Source organism: Magnolia sinica, chromosome 12, assembly GCF_029962835.1.
Source record: "Magnolia sinica isolate HGM2019 chromosome 12, MsV1, whole genome shotgun sequence".
In the NCBI taxonomy this organism is placed as follows: Eukaryota; Viridiplantae; Streptophyta; class Magnoliopsida; order Magnoliales; family Magnoliaceae; genus Magnolia; species Magnolia sinica.
Genome location: NC_080584.1, coordinates 61,894,110 through 61,913,922, shown reverse-complemented (window position 1 = coordinate 61,913,922; position 19,813 = coordinate 61,894,110). Strand labels below are relative to the sequence as shown.

Here is a 19,813-nt window from a genome sequence, read left to right as displayed (position 1 = left end):
GATCAAAAATGAGGTAGATCAAAAATTCAAGTGGACTACAGCACAGGAAACAAAGAGAAAAAATGCCCACCATTAATTAAATGGTAGACAGTGCATCATTATGTACTAACTTGCATGATTAAATGGTAAAGATCAATGAACTAGATCATTAAACCCATGGCCCCTGTTGTAGAATTAGATGATTAAGGTCAATGGTCTTAATTAGTAAACCATGGATCCAGTTACAGTAGACAGTGGGATTAATTGTAAAGAAATTAAACTAAAATTGAGAGCATTAGTTTACACAATATTTTGAACTTGAGTAAGAGGTCATGCCTCACTTACACGTCTGAACTTGCAATCTTAAGGTTTTGGATTTGAAATATAAGAGAGTGAATGGCTCCCTATCCTTCCAATATAAGAGCGCTTAGATCTTACTCATATATGTACACACATACAGAGTTTAGTCTTTCACACTTATGTCAAAATGGCATTTGAAAATTTGCATTTTGAGATGCTAGTTTATTCTTGACACTGACAGTACGAGATAATAATTGACTCATTAGTTCAAACTTCTCCATTAATCTTTTGTTTTCACTCTTTAAATCTCGACAGCGAACTTGAGCAAACTGGAGGTTCTGGATTTGAGTTATAATCTATTCGATGGTTTTCAAAGCCTTCAAGGTAAGAGCACTGATTGATGCGTGCACACATTCACAGAGTTGTGTCTTTCATATGCATGTCAAAATGCCATTTGAAATTTTGCATTTTGAAATGCTTGCTGATTCTTGAGATATTATAAGCTTTTATAGGTTTTCATGATATCACAATCTCTAGTGTAGAAAAAAACATAAGAGGTTTGCAGGTCCTTACTCGTGCCTCCATGGTGGACCCATAAGAGTTTCAACACGAAGTCATGGGTTCTTAGGTTTGTGTGTGCATGTGCCGCAGAGAACAACGTGATGAGGTCAATCATTGTCTTACACAGGGATAACTACTCTGAATCCACTGAGTTTTCTGGATTCCTCACGGAGTTTCTTCAAATCCATGAGAGATAAAAAAAAAAGTAGAAATAAATTCTAAATAAATCGAAAACAAATTGATTGATGAATAAAAACAAATTTACAATCCTTTAAATAATGATCCTAGTGACTTACTATAAATTATAAACTGACTATTTATAAACAGTTATGATTCTGATGTAGAGCGGGTCGCAGACAGTTTCATGGCCAAGATGGATCAGAAAAGGCCCGGTCGACGACAGAAGTGATCCGGACCGTCAGACCTTAGATCGGACGTATCTCACAATCCGGAATGAGTTACCTAACATAAAATATATGATTTTGGGGTAGAAAGAACTACTTTAGCCAACCAACCTGGCAACGCCGGGTTGTGCAACCCGAAATTGCGAAAAACCCTTGGATCGACGGTCGTTTCCCTGCTTTAATTTCGTTTTTACTATAAATAGTAAGTTTTAGTTTGATTATAACTCTTCATCCATCGGGCTTTAGGAGTGGCGTCCAATGTGAAAAGAGCTTAGAATAATTATGGGAACGGTTTGGTGAAGCCAAATAGGACACTATTTTTGGCCGAAAACCTTGCGCACTAGTAGACATCACGACCATCTGTAAATAGTAAGTTTACTATTTATAGTAAGTCGCGGATTCTAGGAGTTTTAGTTGCAGTTTGATTCTAATTTCTTTCCCATTGCTTGGTACCCCTATTTAAAGGGTTGTGAACTCGTTTTTAGTCATCAATTAATCAATTTCAAATTTTTTAGAATTTATTTCTATTTTTTTCGCTTTCTTTCCTCGTGGATTTGAGAAGTCTCTGTGAGGAGTCTAGAGAAGCTCCGTGGATTCGGAGTAGTTATTCTCATCACGTTCATTCTTGCGTCACATTTCTACTAGACTTCTTGGTTTTTGGCTAAAAATAGTAAGTGTCCAATTTGGCCTAATCACATTATTCCCCTAATTTTTCTAAGCCCTTTTCATGTTGTGCACGACTCTTCAAATAATTCAACGGTTCAAAAGTTATGAACGAATTAAAACTTATTATTTATAGTAAAAATGAAAATCAAAAGCACTTCCAACTGTCGATCCAATGGAATCTCACAAATTCGTCATTATTAACCCAATATAGTGGGGTTGGTTGGCTAAAGTAGCTTCTCCTACCCCAAAATCATATATGATACGTCGAAAAACTCATTCTAGTCTGTGAGATACGCCTATTTTCAAGGTTTGACTGTAATGCCCCAGTTTTCGAAACCAGAGTATATCATTCGTTTTTCAAAAACCCGAGTGTTAGCTTATGAAATTTCTATCTAAATTTAAACCACTTTATCATTAAATAGAGTTAGCAAAAAATGTTGGCTGAGTAAACCATGCATTGAATAAAGACATTCCTACTACAATAAAAATCGCCTATACAGGACTTATACAATCCCAAATAACAAAGTTCAGTAAACAAAAATAAAAATCTATCATCTAGTGATAAATCTCAATGCGAGTCGTAGGGACCTCGTGTACCTTCTCAGCTACCCGATCTGCTCTAGCAACCCAATGAACAACATTGGCCCTCTATACACCTGCATCAAATGATATGGTTTGATAGCATTAATGGCTATCGTAGGGAGGAGTACCCTCTAAGATTACAAACTCATCATTCATAATCCAAGATATATCGTAAGTCATAAGAAAAGACATTAAATAACGCAGTTCATAATGATCATATATTCAGGAATAAGCTAGTTAACATAATTTCAACATTAAGAGAATATAATAGCAATTGCAATGCAAGTGAATGTGCTTAAATTGTCAAATAATTAATCATACAACTTTCACTGCATTTGGAAATCACGTTCTACATGAACTTCACAAAATGACTAGAAAATCGATAAGTGAACTCCCGCTCCACTTGGAAATCACAGTACAAGTGAATTTCGCAAGGTGAATAGAAAATCAAGCTTTAAACCTCTACTTCACCCAAAAATGATATCGTACGTGAACTCCGCAAGATGACTAGAAAATCGATAAGCGAATTCCCACTCCACCCATAAATCATGGTACAATTAAACACCATAAGATGAATAGATAGTCAACATACAAACATCTACTTCACCCGAAAATCATATTGTAGTGAACTCTGTAAGATGGCTAGAAAATCGATAAATAAACTCCCGCTCCCCCGGAAATCATGGTATGGCTAAACAACGCAAGATGATGAGAAAATCAATATACAAGCTCTAGACCACCCATAAATAAAATCGTATGTGAACACCACAGGATGACTAGAAAATCAATGAGCGAACTTCTTTTCCACCTGGAAATCACAATACGACTGAACACCGCAAAATGGTTAGAAAATTAACATCAAAATCTCTACTTCACTCGAAAATTATATCGTACATGAACTCCACTAGATGGCTAGAAAATTGATAAGAGTACTCCCGCTTCACCCGGAAATCATGGTACAACTGAATACCACAAGATGAAGAGAGAATCAACATATAAACATTTACTTCACCCGAAAATCATATCGTATGTGAACTCTACAAGATAGCTAGAAAATCGATAAACGAACTCCTGCTCAACCCGAAAATCATGATATGACTGAACATCACAAGATGAAGAGAGAATTAGCATAGGAACTCTGGCGTCATTCGGAAATCGTATAAACTCTGCAAGATGGTTAGAAAATCGATAAGCAAACTTCAAATCCACTTCAAAATCATGACGAACTTCACATAATGACCCGAAAATCAACAAGATATACAAATATACCTAACAAGCCACAAAAGGGCGCCAATATTCCGTCAAAGCCATGAAAAGCAAATATACGGTCCAAGCCATGTAAGCCAATGTACAATCCAAGTCATGTAAGGTAATGTGCAATCCAAGCCATATAAGGTAGGTGTGCGATCCAAGCCACATAAGTAAAATATCGACCGTGTGATGGTAAGTCCATGATAGGTTCCATTCATTCCATCACTTAAGTGCAAGTGGCAAACATACAATTAATTAACACATGTACAACTAAAAATAGCATGTTATCATCAAATTACTTATGCGTGCTATAATTAAAGAGAGATGTCTATCATCTAACATAGAAAATAATTACACAACAAATTAACATATTCAATAGTGAGGTAAGTAATTCAATCAAGTAACTTAAGAGATACTAAATGAGAGAAATCAAAGCATCATTTATGTCCAGATTGATGAATTTAAGTGGGAAGCTCAAAGGGTAAGTCCTTACCTTATTGTAACACCCTGGATTTCGGGGCCGAGTAGATACTCGATTCCCAATATCCCGACTGTCACTTATGCTTTGCGGAAGTAGGGTTCTATAATTATTTTACTTGGGCTTATGCAATGGCTGCCTCATCTAACGTGTCAGGCTCTGTGGTACCTGCATCCAAGATAAGGTCTGGTTGGTATTTTAAAATAGTCTCAGAGTGGGAGTGAGTGATCAACTCAATGGGTTCCATTAGTAATAAGTTACATATGTTATCAATTCCATCGACACAATTAATGAAAAGCATCAAACACAACATTCCTATCTATTTTTATTAATGCATATACATGTTATCATGATATGATGCATGCCCTTACCATACAACACTCCCTTGAGCGACACCATCTTACATTTGTAATGATCAACACTCCCTCATAAGGCGACCTCAACTACTGAGTCACAAACCTAACTAACGCAATGTATGAATATTCATGTTACCCGAGTATTTAATTAAGTCTGTTCATTTAGGAAGATTAGAGAAGCTAAAACACCTCCATTTAATTAATGGCCTTATCCAGATCACTTGGCCCAGGGCGGCCGTAGTGGCTCTAAGCTTACGATTATTGATCTAAATTTAGGTATCATTCATGTCTCATAAATTAATAACTCCAAAGGTAAGGCATGATACCCAAAGGTAAGAGGATCAACTCAGTAGGGGTCGTCACCCAAACACCGAGTATTATCACTCAGTTTTGATGTGCGGGCTTGTCACATAACCAAATCACCATAAGAAAAATGGGTCGTTATATAATTATATTCATGCCCGGATCGTTTGAACGGTACTCTAGCACAGAACCATTGGCCGGGTAATTTAACGAAGGTCGTTCGAACAAGGACCTATCACCTCCTATGCTCGCTGGTCACTATGAGGAGGCTCGTCATCGCAACGTAAGTCGACAGCATGGACACAATATCCCATTCCATCATGCCCGGCTCCCGAGAGTTGGTTGCCCGCTAATCACTACGGAGAGGCTCGTCACCCCATCGTAGGCCGACAATTTGAACACGGTGTCCTATTCCACCATGCCCGGCTCATGAGTCTTAGTAGGATCGTATCACTAACGGTTATCAGTAGGCCTATCAAAGGTATGGGGTGCTTCAGATTCAGGTAGGCGTGATCATACGTCGTTAACATGCGTGGTTGATCAGCTAGTGAGCCAAATTTGCCCCGTTCAGGCGAGGTACCGAACACACGACATTGGAAGCAAGCATCCTATATAGTCTAACTACTATCAGCTATCCATATTCGAACTAAATAGGTCAGATTGGCCGTTGGACAGCCCTACTGATGGGGCTGCCGCTACAGGCATCGATGTTTGTTGGCCAACCCAATAAGGGGGATTGTATTTTTAGATATAACAAAGGGATAATTTGATCTACTTCTAGTTGTATGAAATTTTAGCATGCAAAAGTACAGATTCATATGCTTGATATCAATAAAGGTCAAGTTGCAAGGGAGTTCTAAGCAAGCATGCAAGAATTCTAATACACATAATATTGTAAGAGGATCATTTACTATTCCTAGTTACAAAAAAATTTGAACATGCATGCAGGTAATTATGGAGTCAGTTATCTCAATTGATATGCATGGGAGGCATGCAACACATTTCTCCCAAATTTCCTCAGGTTTGGGGTTGGGTTACATTCAAATTTCTCATAATAGAAAGGAAATTCAGACAAGGCAAACATTAGATGCCTTGGAGCTAATTAATCCTCTCTTAAGCAACTTTAATCATAATAAGAATGAATGTTTACTTTCATTTCCCTTAAAAAACAACATGCACAACAAAATTCTCATAGAAAATCATTAATTATATCCTACGTTTGATAAAAGGCTACCTAATAATAATGGTCCGCAACTAGAATGGTTTGACGGCTTGTGGAGCCGCTCCCAAGGTGCGGTCCCGTGAATTGGAGTTTTGGAGCCCTGTGCCAATAGGATTTGCATGTTAGGATACATGTAAGGGGCCTAATGCACTAAAAATTGAAGGGGGTTAGAAGGATACCTTCCGGCTGCTAGAGGGGTGCTCCCACGGCGGTGGGGTTACAAGCTTCGGCTCGGGATTGAGGTAGGGGAAGGAATTCCTCAACTTCCAGCCTCCTTGAGCTTCTTCCTCAGCCTCCACTCCCTTTCTACACTCTCCTCTCTCTCCCCACTTGTAAGAAATTCGTATGGAAGTGTGGGAGAGAGGTTTAAGGGTTTATATAGCTTGGAAATTGGTCCAGTTGGCCCTGGGGAGACTAGTTCTAATGTATACATCCCTAATGGGTGTATTTCTGGTCTCTGGGGCTGTCCCAGTGGCCCCTTGGCCCATCTACGTCATGTAGCAGGTGCCCCATGGTCAGATGAAAGGTTGTTCGAAGTTTGGTAGCAAATGGATGAGTTGATTGGCCGAGGGGGCCTAATTTGCAATCAACGGTCACCAATGTTCGATTGGGGTCTCAATTATAAGGATATGAGCAAGGAAATATCCCTGACTCATAGCCCGAGTTTGATTACAATTCAACAGTTGGAAAGTCGTAACTTCGCCGTTTTAGTGGCGGGGCAAACGCACTTAAGTTTCAGGTTTCAAGTCCCGGAGTATCGCACCTTTCAAGATCTTCCTTCACAATCCAAGTTGTACAGTTGGGGCCATTATTTGAGCCCACTGTCCACAATAGACGTCAAGCTTAATTAGACGAACATTACTCTACAATTTTGAAACTAGTGAGATGAACATTACTCTATGAAAAAGAAAAAGAAAAAAAAAATCATGACGAGCCTCACTTAGTGTTACAAGGGATTCCTACGTGGCGATGTTATAAAGACTGATAAGAGACAACCTGTGTCTATTTGGAATTGATGGGAGTTCAATTACCACCGTTTCATATGTTGCGGTCCACATGAGATTTGAATCTTTTTCATTTTTGGGATCATGCCCTAAAATGATATGAGAAAATATGTAGATGGCATGGATAAAACACACGCATCATGGTTGAGCCTACAGAGCACTGTCCAGTATGTACTGGCTACTAGCAACTTACATCGTCTGTAGGCAGTCCGGGTCCGTGAAAACAAGAGAGGCCGATCGCCTGGGGGAAGCAGATTTTAGGTGGAGTAAAAATGAGATGGATCCAAAACCCAAGTGGGCCACATGAGAGGAAACAGTGGGGATTCAATGACCACCATTGAAACAATTGTACAGCCACAAATGTTTTGTATCACGCTACGGAATTTAGGTTTTCGCTTCTTCCCAGTGAGAATGACGTTATAAACGGTCTGTATGTTATATAAACGTCAAGGTGGAGCCTAGGAAGATTTCAACAGCAGACATTTCTTTTCCCAAATTTTCCTCTCGCGTGGCCCGCATTACTTTTGGATCCGTCTCATTTTTATTATATATATATATATATATATATATATATATATATATATATATATATATATATATATATATATTGCGGCATATCCTAGTTCAAGCTCAAAAAACGGATGGACGGAGTGGATTTCTCACATACATCACTGTGAGCCCCACTTAGCATCCCTATGTAGGAATTTGGCCGGAAATCCACATTCCTGATGGCAGGATACGGCTTTTCGGTGATGGATCCAGGGATCGTGGGCGGGATCCTTGAATGTGGACCCTCCATCATGTATATGCCTTATGTCCGTGCAGTCCAGCCGTTTTGAAAACTCATTTTTGGGGAAAATGAAATGGATCCAAATCTCAAGTGGACCATAGTATAGGAAACAGTTGTAATCAACCATTAAAAACTTCCTGTGGGCCACAAAATTTTTGGATCAAGTTGATATTTCCGTGGTCTCTTCATCCAGTTTTTCGTGACATTATCAACAGGTTAGATGGAACATAAAAATTCCCGTGACCGCAATGAAGTTTTTACTGATAGGGATTCAATAACAACTGTTTCCTGTGACGTGGTCTGCATAAGACTTACATTTAATTCATTTGGGTGTTGTACCCTAAAATAAACTGTCAAAATAGATGTACGGTGTGGATGTAAAGCACATACATCACAGTGGTCCCAAAGGTAGGATTGCACCAACATGGATATGTACTCTGTCGCTGCCAGTACGCCATTGGACGGTGCTCTATAGGCCCCTCCATGATATATACTCTTATTCATGCTGTCCATCCATTTTTCAAGATCAGTCTAGGGCCTTAGCTCATAAATGAGAGGGAGATCAAAGTCTCTAAGTAGACCACACCGTGGGAAACAGTGATGATTGAACGAAATAAAAAATATAGTCCATGAACCGTATGTAACCCTGATATGATGGCAACCGATTGGATCTCTAACGGTACAAACTTCAAGCATTTTACTTCAAATATTTTGAAAGTATGCCTTGAGTAGGAAATATCATAAAAGTTAGACGGTTACACGAGAAATTTCCTTTTTTAATCGAAAGGTAGCAGCTGAGTCAGCTGACCACTTGCATATTCTACTAATAAATTAATTACATTTCTTGCTTTTGTAGCTTTGTGCAATCTTGAGAATCTTCAAGAACTGGATCTTCGCGCCAATGAATTGGAAGGGAGCCTTCCACCATGTCTCAGCAACTTGTCATCCCTCCAACGACTTGATCTCTCCCGTAATAGACTCAGTGGGCAAATCTCGTCATCTCTCATCTCAAGCATCACAATGCTCCGATTCCTTTCTCTATCTCGCAACCGCTTTGAAGGGCCTGTCTCATTTAGCTCATTTGCTAACCTTTCCAAACTTGAGTTTGTGGAACTTTCAGTACTGGATGATAGCTATCCTGGGGCCGATGCTATAACTTATCCCAATCAGTTAGAGGTTGAAACTGAATCCACACATTGGGTTCCTAAATTCCAGTTGAAAGTCCTCCACCTATTAAACTGCAACATCAACAAGCTGACTGGTACCATTCCCACCTTCCTTTCCAGCCAACATAACCTGATATCATTAGACCTTTCCCACAACAACATGAAGGGAAAGTTCCCATCTTGGTTGTTAGAGAATAATGAAAGACTACAAATACTAGACCTAGGAAGCAACTCCTTAACTGGCCCATTCCATCTGTCACCTCATCCAAACAACCTGGATACATTGTTGTTGGACGTCTCCAACAACAACATCTACGGACAACTTCCTGAAAGTATTGGTTTCCTACTTCCAAATTTACGATTCTTAAACATGTCTACAAACGCTCTTCATGGTACCATTCCTTCATCGATGGGCAACATGACGCAACTGTCTTCTTTAGATTTGTCAAGAAACAAATTTTCAGGAGGAATACCGGAGGAATTGCCCATGGGTTGCATCTCATTGGAAACTTTGAAGCTATCAGACAATGGATTACAAGGCCCAGTGTTTCCCACTCATTCCAACTTGAAACGGTTACAGTATCTGTATCTGGATGGTAATAGATTCACAGGGAAGATCTCAGCTGGTATATTCAAAAGTCAGCATCTACAGATTTTGGATGTTGGTAAAAACAACCTATCGGGTCATCTTCCTAAACAGATTGGGAACTTTACTGAATTGAAGTTGCTTTCCATGTTAGAAAATCATTTTGAAGGTTCTATTCCAGTTGAGTATTGCAACCTCCACAGTCTTTCCCTTTTGGACCTTTCCCAAAATAGAATTATTGGGTCCATACCTTCATGCTTCAACCTGTCTTTGAGATTCTTACATTTGCAAGGAAATGAGCTTACTGGATTGATGCCAAATGCTTCATCAAAAATCTCCTCCCTTGTTACAATGGATGTCAGGCAGAACAACATATCTGGTAATATTCCAAATTGGATTGGTGCTTTTCCTAATTTAAGGGTTCTTCTCCTTGGAGGAAATAATTTCGAAGGTCACATTCCCCTACACTTGTGTCAACTGAAGAACATCAGTATACTGGATCTTTCACACAATAATCTCTCTGGACCAATACCGTCATGTTTTGTTAATATGGCATTCGGGAGGGCAGCAGAAATCAATTTTTCAACTTTTGTTGTCTCTCCAGGAACTTTCATTGTCTCTGTAGTCACGGATTTGCCTGGATATCGTATTGCTGTTTGGGTGCCTGTTAATGTTGCTTATGTCTCAACAGATGAGGAAGAAGTGGAGTTTATAACAAAGAGGAGGTCTGAAACTTACAAGGGCGACGTTCTTTACTTTATGTCTGGTGTAGATCTGTCATGGAACCAGTTAACAGGTGAAATCCCACCTGAAATTGGACATTTAACCACTATTCATGCATTGAACTTGTCCCACAATCAATTAACAGGACCAATTCCAGAAACCTTCTCAAATCTAAAACAGATTGAGAGCTTGGACCTTTCTCACAATAGATTGAGCGGGGAGATTCCTCCTCAACTAACTGAGCTCTACACCTTATCTACATTTATGGTGGCATACAATAACTTATCAGGTAGGACACCTGACATGATGAAGGGGCAGTTCATCACCTTTGGAGAAACTAACTATGAAGGCAATCCCCTACTCTGTGGACAACCACTGAAGAGTTGCCTCAACACTTCTTTGCTACCAACTTCAATGCCAACAACACCAGATAATGAGGAAGACGGTTATGACATAATCTTCTATCCATGCTTTTCAGCATCGTGCACCATTGCGTTCTTGGTTTTTATGGCACTTCTCTACCTTAACCGCTATTGGCGAGGTCTATATTTATGCTACTATTTCGCTTTAAACAGCTACTATTTTGCTTTGAAGAACCTTCGCAAGGTTTTCCCCCAGCTACCTGCATAACCTTCGATCCAGATCAGTTTCTCCCTATAAATCAAATTGTAAGACAATATAATAATCATGTTTACGCATGATGGTGCTGTTATTTGAAACCATGTTTTCCCTTCCTACTGCTTTAGGATGTGAAAGTGAATTGAATTCCGAGTTATGTATTAATGAAGAATAATGATAAAGCCTACTGAGGAAGTAAACATCAAATTGTAGTTATGCTTCTTCCAAGTCTCACTGGAGTAGCACAATTTGGAGTCCAATTCCTAGGAAAACTAAAGAAATTTCAATTTTCTTATTTTAACCAAATGGTAGCTGTACTTCAGATTGAACTCCTAGCCCAAGGCATGGATCTTTTGCTTGAGTGTTGGGTCCTGCTTGGTAAACGCCTGAAAATGAGTTTATCTCATTTTATTTAACAATAATTATATATATTAGAAATCTAGGCAACTAATACATAACCAATGTTATGTATTAGAGATACATAATTACTATTAACTAAAATGTGATCAACTTATTTTGAGGTGTCCCCCAAACTGGCCTTAGAGTTTCATATTTATCGGTAAAACAGGCACCTTTTTCCTACCCAAGCATGAAGAGTATGCTGGACAGAACTTTGGAAATCTGGCTTACACAGTTTTGCACACCTGATGCACAGGACAATGTCCTGTTTTATTGATACTCTACTTTCATAGTAAATAAAACAACCACTAACTGCAATATTAACATCTAACTACTTGCACTACTAATTAAAGAAAAAATCAACCCGGGTCCTTACTCTTGCTCCGGTGGTTGATTCTCAGGCGTTTCAACACCGAGTCAAGGATTCGAGCACCCATAGGTGGTGAAATTCCACAATGGTGTGAGTGTGTGTGGGGGTGTGTGTGCGTGCTTAAAAAAGAAAAATGAAAAAATAAAAATAAAATCAACCTGTGATAGAGCTTCTTTCATCTCGATTTTTTACATAACCTGCATGCACAAACCCAACCAACTCTAAATTTTGACCACCATAACAAATAACCATTTCAAAAGTACTCTTCAAGTGACAAATGATCCACTTCACAACAATTCAATTCTCTACTTGAGTTTACCATGTATATACAGCCTGCCTCCATTACCTGTGCAATTTCTAATTTACTACGTGCCAGGACAAACATAAGGCTTTATATCACATATGATTATGGTACTTATGATATATACATCCATCTTCTCTACTTTTGTGCTAAGACACTAATCTAAAATAGCTTAAAATCAATCGGTAACAAAGTACTGGCTAGATTAAAATTCTGCATATTGCAGCAACACAACTATTCCTACAACATGTATGAGTTATCCAAACTTTCCTATTCCTTAAACATAGAGCCTTTACAATAACCATTTTGTAAGGTAGAATAATTTGGTACATTGTTCATCAAATTGTCCAAAATAAGGCGTCAATATCAAAGAACAAAGTAGGTGCTACAGAAACAATGGAATACCTAATACACATTCATCTAATGAAGTAGCAATCATTAAAATTTAAAATAATTTTTTTAAAAAAAAATCCCTTAATATTTTTCTCAGATCTGATGTGTAACTGCATTATGTATTTAACAACACTTCATTGCTCAATGTGTAACTGCATAGTTACATTTCATTTACATCTTTCAGGGTTAAACTTGATTATGTATCAAGTAATTTATGAGCTTACACCCTGATCCATAGCTCAAGTGGTAGACTGAGTGAAAGATACCTCGTTTCAACACTGAGGTCTTAGTATCGATTCCCTAGTGGGCGTGGCTAACAGTGATGTGTGAACTGACAGTGTCGTGTACTAACAAGCTAAAGGGAAAAAAAAAAAAAGTAATTCACGAGCTTGCGTTTTTTCTTTTTTTTCTTTTTTTCTTTTTTTTTTTCTTGAAACTCCTGAGAGTATACCACCCGAGCAAGAGTAAGGACCCAACATTGTCAAATGCATTGCACATGTGCATATGCAATCAGATATGCGCACGTGTAAAATTATCATGTATGCCATGATGGCATATGCGATCCTCACAAGTATGCCATGGCATACTTTGTTTTGCGATCACATATGTAAGTATGTGATCACATACTGCATATGCAATTGCATATTGCCCAGCAATCAGAAATATGCTCATTGGGACTTTTCTTTTCTTTTCTTTTTTTTTTTTTTTTTTTTTTTGTTGCTGTAATTTTAGTCATTTTTACCTGTATATAGTCTCTCTCTCTCTCTCTCTCTCTCTCTCTCTCTCTCTCTCTCTCTCTCTCTCTCTTTTACTCATCTTTCTTTGCATTCGAAGTTTTGAATAATTAATCCTCACTTAATGTAGCTTGTACATTTTCTTATTAAAATTTATGTAAATATAATATAAGTAATTAAATAAATAATTTAATGAAACATTCAAACTACAATGAAGTAAAATATGCTATCCAATCACTTTTACTAATTAGGCAATTTACATTCAAACTACAATGAAATAAGTAAAATATGCTATCCAATAACTTTTACTAATTAGGCAATTTCTTCCTAACTTTTTATAATAATAAAAAATATATTTTTCTTTTTTTCGATTTTTTTTTTTAAAAAAAGAAGAGAAAAGAAAAAGCAATTATGCAATCGTATATGCGAACAGCATGCGAACGCATATGTAATTTGACTACATTGTTTATACCTTCCATGCCCTTTGACAAATATATAATTTCACAACGGTTTATTATCGGGAATGGAGCTAAAGTTGATTTCTAGAATGACGTTTGAGTCTATGATTCAGCTCTCAAGGTGGACTTTCCTAATATCTATCGGATATTGCTTAATCGAGACATTGCTGTGGGCGATTGCTTCTCTTACATCAGTGGGAAGTTGGTTTGGGACCTGACATGCAGAAGGAACCTCCAGGACTGGGAAGTTGCTGAATATGGGGCGCTCCTGGACTGTCTGACGCAGGGATGAACGTGATGAGGATAACTACTCCGAATCCACGGAGCTTCTCTGGACTCCTCACAGAGACTTCTCGAATCCACGAGGAAAGAAAACAGAAAATAGAAATAAATTCTAATAAATTCGAAATTGATTAATTGATGAATAAAAATGAGTTTACAACCCTTTAAATAGGGCTACCAAGCAATGGGAAAGAAATTAGAATCAAACTACAACTCAAACTCTTAGAATCCGCGACTTACTATAAATAGTAAACTTACTATTTATAGACGGTCGTGATGTCTACTAGTGCGCAAGGTTTTCGGCCAAAAATAGTAAGTGTCCTATTTGGCTTCACCAAACCGTTCTCCTAATTATTCTAAGCTCTTTTCACGTTGGGCGCAACTCCTAAAGCCCGACGGATGAAGAGTTATAATCAAACTAAAACTTACTATTTATAGTAAAAACGAAATTAAAACAAGGAAACGACCGTCAATCCACGGGTTTTTCGCAATTCCGGGCTGCACAACCCGGCGTAGCGGGTTGGTTGGCTTCAGTAGCTCGTTCTACCCCAAAATCATATATTTTACGTCAGATAACTCATTCCGGATTGCAAGATACGCCCGATTTAAGGTTCGATGATTTGGATCACTTCTGTCGTCGACCGGGCCTTTTCTGATCCATCTTGGCCATGTAATTGTCCGCGACCCGCTCTACATCAGTCTCCTCCACTTCAAAAGAACTCGTCCTCGAGTTCTCGTTATGCTCTGGTTCATGATACTCAGTCAGGTCCGCGACATTGAAAGTCTGTGAGATTGCCATGTCATCTGGAAGATCAACAATATAAGCGTTATCATTAATCTTTCGGATAATTGGGACGGGTCCAATCTTCTTATTTTTCAACTTGTTATACGTCCCGGTCGGAAATCTCTCTTTGCGCAGATGGACCATAACGCGGTCGCCCACCTCGAACACTTTTTGTCGCCGATGCTTGTCCGCTTGTTCCTTGTACTTCTCGTTCGAGGCATGTAGCTTGGTCTGCACTTCTGCATGGATGCCCATGATCTTGTCTGCCATATGTTCTGCTGCAATGCTCGTGCCCGGGTGCTTGGGTAGAGGGACCAAGTCAAGTGTGTGGCGAGGCACTCGTCCATAGATAATCTGGAACGGTGATCTCCCTGTCGAACGGTTCACCATGTTGTTGAATGCAAACTCTGCTTGGGACAAGGACAAATCCTACTGCTTCGGTTTTTCTCCTGAAATATAGTGAAGGAGGTTTCCTAATGTGCGATTCACAACTTCGGTCTGCCCATCGTCTGTGGGTGGTAAGCAATGCTGAATTGAAGTCGTGTATCGAATCGATTCCATAAAGTCCGCCAAAAGTGGCTAATGAACTTCGTGTCACGATCAGAAGTAATGGTCTTGGGGACCCCGTGTAGCCGAACGACCTCCCTGAAAAATAAATTCGCCACGTGTGTTACATCGAGGGTCTTCTTGCATGGGATAAAGTGCGCCATCTTTGAGAAACTATCTACCACCACGAACACCGAATTCATGCCGCGTTGTGTTCGTGGGAGACCAAGCACGAAGTCCATTGATAAATCCTCCCAATGACCGTTAGGTACAAGTAACGGGGTGTAGAGGCCCGTATTCTAAGATTGCCCCTTGGAGGTCTGACAAACATGACAACGTTGTACGGCTTTTCCCACATCACGTACTAACTGCGGCTAGTAATACCGCTCTTCCACAAGAGCTCGCGTCTTGTCTCGCCCCAGGTGTCTACCAAGGCCACCTCCATGTAGCTCCTGAATAATCTGCTCCCTCAGAGAACTTTGGGGGATGCACAATCGATTCCCTTTGAAGAGAAAATCGTCCTGTATATGAAGGTCACTGGGGTGACCTTCCTGATACTTCATCCAATAATCTTTGAAGTCCTCATCCTCCGCATACAACTCCTTGAGACAGTCGAAGCCGACTACCTCGTTGCTCATTGTAACTAGTAGTGATGTACGACGGCTAAGTGCATCAACTACCTTGTTCTGCTGCCCTGACTTGTGCTTCAGAACGAATGTGAATTCCTATAAAAACGCAAACCATCTAGCATGCACACGATTCACGTTAGTCTGACTATTAATAAACTTTAATGCTTGATGGTCAGTGTACAAAACAAACTCTCTTTGAATCAGATAATGCCGCCAATGTCGCAGCACCTGAACAACTGCGTACAACTCAAGCTCATAAGTCGACCACTTCTTTCGAGCTTCACTGAGCTTCTCGCTGTAGAAGGCTACCGACCTGCTTTCCTGTGATAATACTCCTCCAATTCCGATGTATGAAGCGTCACACTCAACCTCAAACAATTTGTCGAAATTAGGAAGCACCAAGACCGGTGTTGTACACAAACGATGCTTGATCTCATGAAAGCTCTTATCAACTTTATCGGTCCAATGGAACGGTCATTTTTTCATACAATCTGTTATAGGCGCGACTATGGTGCTAAAATCTCGCACAAATCGACGATAGAAAGTCGCCAACCCGTGAAAACTCCTCACCTCATGAATGTTTGTCGGGATCGGCCATTCCCTAATAGCTCGCACCTTTTCATCGTCCACACGAATGCCTGTGGATGTTACAACAAATCCTAGAAACAATAGGCTGTCAGTTAAAAAACTACACTTCTTCAAGTTGAGGTACAACTTGTTAAGTTGTAAGACCTGTAGCACCTGCCTGAGATGTTTCCTGTGCTCCGCCTCATCCTGGCTATATATCAATATGTCATCAAAATATACTACCACAAATCGGCCAATGAACGGTTTTAGAACTTGATTCATTAAACGCATAAAAGTACTTGGTGCGTTTGATAGGCCGAAGGGCATGACCAGCCACTCATACAACCCTTCCTTGTCTTGAATGCCATTTTCCACTCATCACCGGGTCGAATACGAATCTAATGGTACCCGCTACTTAGATCTAGTTAGAGAACACCTTGGCCCCTTCTAACATATCGAGCATGTCGTCCAACCGTGGTATTGGAAACCGATATTTGATGGTAATTTTGTTGATTGCTTGGCTGTCAACACACATGCGCCAACTTCCATCTTTTTTGGCGTTAATAATGCTGGTACGGCACATGGGCTCATGCTCTCTCTCAAGAGACCCTTACGGATTCCTCCACTTGCCCCTAAAGTATCTCACACTCCTTCGGACTCATCCGATAATGAGGACGATTGGGCAGGCTAGCCCCAGGGACGAGGTCTATGTGATGTTGGATGTCCCTCATGGGGGGCAATCCATCAGGTAAATCCTCAGGCTAGACTTCTTTGAATTCGTTTAGCAACAGTCTTAAACTTGGAGGGATGTTTGAGGATTCTTCTTCCTCACCCTTTACTACTACGGCGTATACCTCGCCAGTTTCTTTAGATTCCTCCATGAAATCCCGAATGGTCAAGAGGGAACTCCCCTCCACTTTAGAGGCTTCAGGGTGGTTCTCTAGTGCCATAGGGGCAAGGATTATTTTTCGACTATCCTTGACGAATACGTAGATATTATCTCGTCCCAGATGGGTCACATCACGGTCCGACTGCCAGGGTCGACCGAGTAACATATGACAAGCTTCCATATCGACCACGTCACAAAGTATTTGATCCTTATAATTTTTGCCAATTGAAAACGAGATAGTGCATTGTTCAGTTACCTTGGTCTCATTCACCTTTTTTATCCAGCCAATAGAGTATGGGGAAGGATGTTTCATCGTTGGTAGCCGCAACTTGTCCACCATTACTCTCGAGACGATATTTTCACTACTACCACTGTCTATGATCACATCACAGACCTTTCCGTTGACGGTGCACCGAGTACGAAATATATTGTGTCGCTGTGGATGTAATTCCTTTCGTGGGGCATACAGTAATCGCCTCACAACTAGAAATTCACCACGATCCTCGCCCGTCACTTCATCGCCACCTGCTATTTCTTCAGTGGTTTGTTCATGTTCATCAAAGCGATGGTCTTCTTCTGCGGCCTCATCTTCAGTGCCCCCTTCGTTTATAGTTAAGTGTGCTACGGGACGTTGAAGATAAGTGTAAGTGGCCTAGCTAGCCACAGCGGTAACAATTGTTCAACCTTGGCCGAGTATAAGGATTTGGAATCCTACTCGGACCTGCTGTTATGGGTGCTGCACGTTGAGGTCTGGATGAGCCGCTTCCCGTATCACGGTTTGCGGTTGTAGGAAGTTGAGGTACTGGATCTTTTCCTCGTGGCAGCACTGGATCCTACGTGGGACCCATCATGGGGGGTCGATTTGAAGGATATGGACGAGTAGGAGCTCTTGTAAGTTGTGTTTCTGCCCTACCCGCCAACTGAACTGCTTCATCCACGGTCCCGACTGGGTACATCTGAACTCGATCCTGAATTATCGGTCGCAACCCACCTATAAATCGTGCCACCTTCTGTGACTCAGATTCTGACAGATCGTTTTGTGTAGCCAACCGTTGAAATTCTTCAGTGTAATCTGTGACAGTTCGATTTCCTTGTCTGCAATTTTGATATTGCTGGAATAATATCTTCTCATAATCACTGGGGAGAAATCGTGATCGAAGAAGACGTCTCATCCGTGGCCATGATGAGATGGGTGCCTTGTTCTGGCGGGCTCGTGAGAGTTGTAATTGTTCCCACCATGTAGAAGCACTAGATTTTAATTTAAACGCTACCAATTTTATCCTTTTATGATCTGGCACGTCCATGTAATCAAAATATCTCTCTACTTCGGCTAGCCAATCGAGAAAATCTTCTATACGTAATAAACCATTAAAACTAGGAAGTTCAGCCTTACCTCGATAGTCTCTTTCAGCACGATCTAGATGATCACCTCCATGGATTGGTCGTCGAGCAAAATCCTCATTAAGGTCCTCGTTGCTAGAACTTGAATCATCTGGTGTAGCCCTACGGTTTGCCACTGGTAGTGCTCTACGAAAATCGGGGTTGTGTCGTACAACAACCATGGGTGGTGGAGCCACCATGGGTGGTGGAGCACCGCCTAGGGCTCGGGGCGGAAGTAGCGCATCCGCAAGACGGTCGAGAGTTGCCTGCAGCCCTTGCATGGTCAACTGACTCTCCCGGTGGAAAGCTTCCATTCTTTCCGAAAGATAACGAATCCCTGGATCACCGTCCACAGGATTTTGATTCATACCTTCGTTGTTTGCCATCGGCTCGAGGGGAATCCTCGCTCTGATACCAATTGACGCAGGGATGAACGTGATGAGGATAACTACTCCGAATCCACGGAGCTTCTTTGGACTCCTCACAGAGACTTCTCGAATCCACGAGGAAAGAAAGCAGAAAATAGAAATAAATTCTAATAAATTCGAAATTGATTAATTGATGAATAAAAACGAGTTTACAACCCTTTAAATAGGGCTACCAAGCAATGAGAAAGAAATTAGAATCAAACTACAACTCAAACTCTTAGAATCCGCGACTTACTATAAATAGTAAACTTACTATTTATAGACGGTCGTGATGTCTACTAGTGCGCAAGGTTTTCGGCCAAAAATAGTAAGTGTCCTATTTGGCTTCACCAAACCGTTCTCCTAATTATTCTAAGCTCTTTTCACGTTGGGCGCAACTCCTAAAGCCCGACGGATGAAGAGTTATAATCAAACTAAAACTTACTATTTATAGTAAAAACGAAATTAAAACAGGGAAACGACCGTCAATCCAGGGGTTTTTTGCAATTCCGGGCTGCGCAACCCGGCGTAGCAGGGTTGGTTGGCTTCAGTAGCTCGTTCTACCCCAAAATCATATATTTTACGTCAGATAACTCATTCCGGATTGCACGATACGCCCGATTTAAGGTTCGATGGTCTGGATCACTTCTGTCGTCGACCGGGCCTTTTCTGATCCATCTTGGCC

General features: G+C 40.3%; 1 protein-coding gene across 1 annotated transcript in view; it reads left to right on the top strand.

Moving 5' to 3' along the window:
- The window catches only part of LOC131220129 (receptor-like protein 15), a 52,802-nt gene extending 41,801 nt beyond the window's left edge, over window positions 1-11,001 (top strand). The window contains exons 4-5 of the mRNA XM_058215099.1: window positions 595-663; window positions 8,753-11,001. Coding sequence (XP_058071082.1) covers window positions 595-663; window positions 8,753-11,001 — 2,318 coding nt within the window. The remainder of the gene's footprint in view (window positions 1-594; window positions 664-8,752) is intronic.
- The last annotated feature ends 8,812 nt before the right edge of the window (window positions 11,002-19,813 follow it).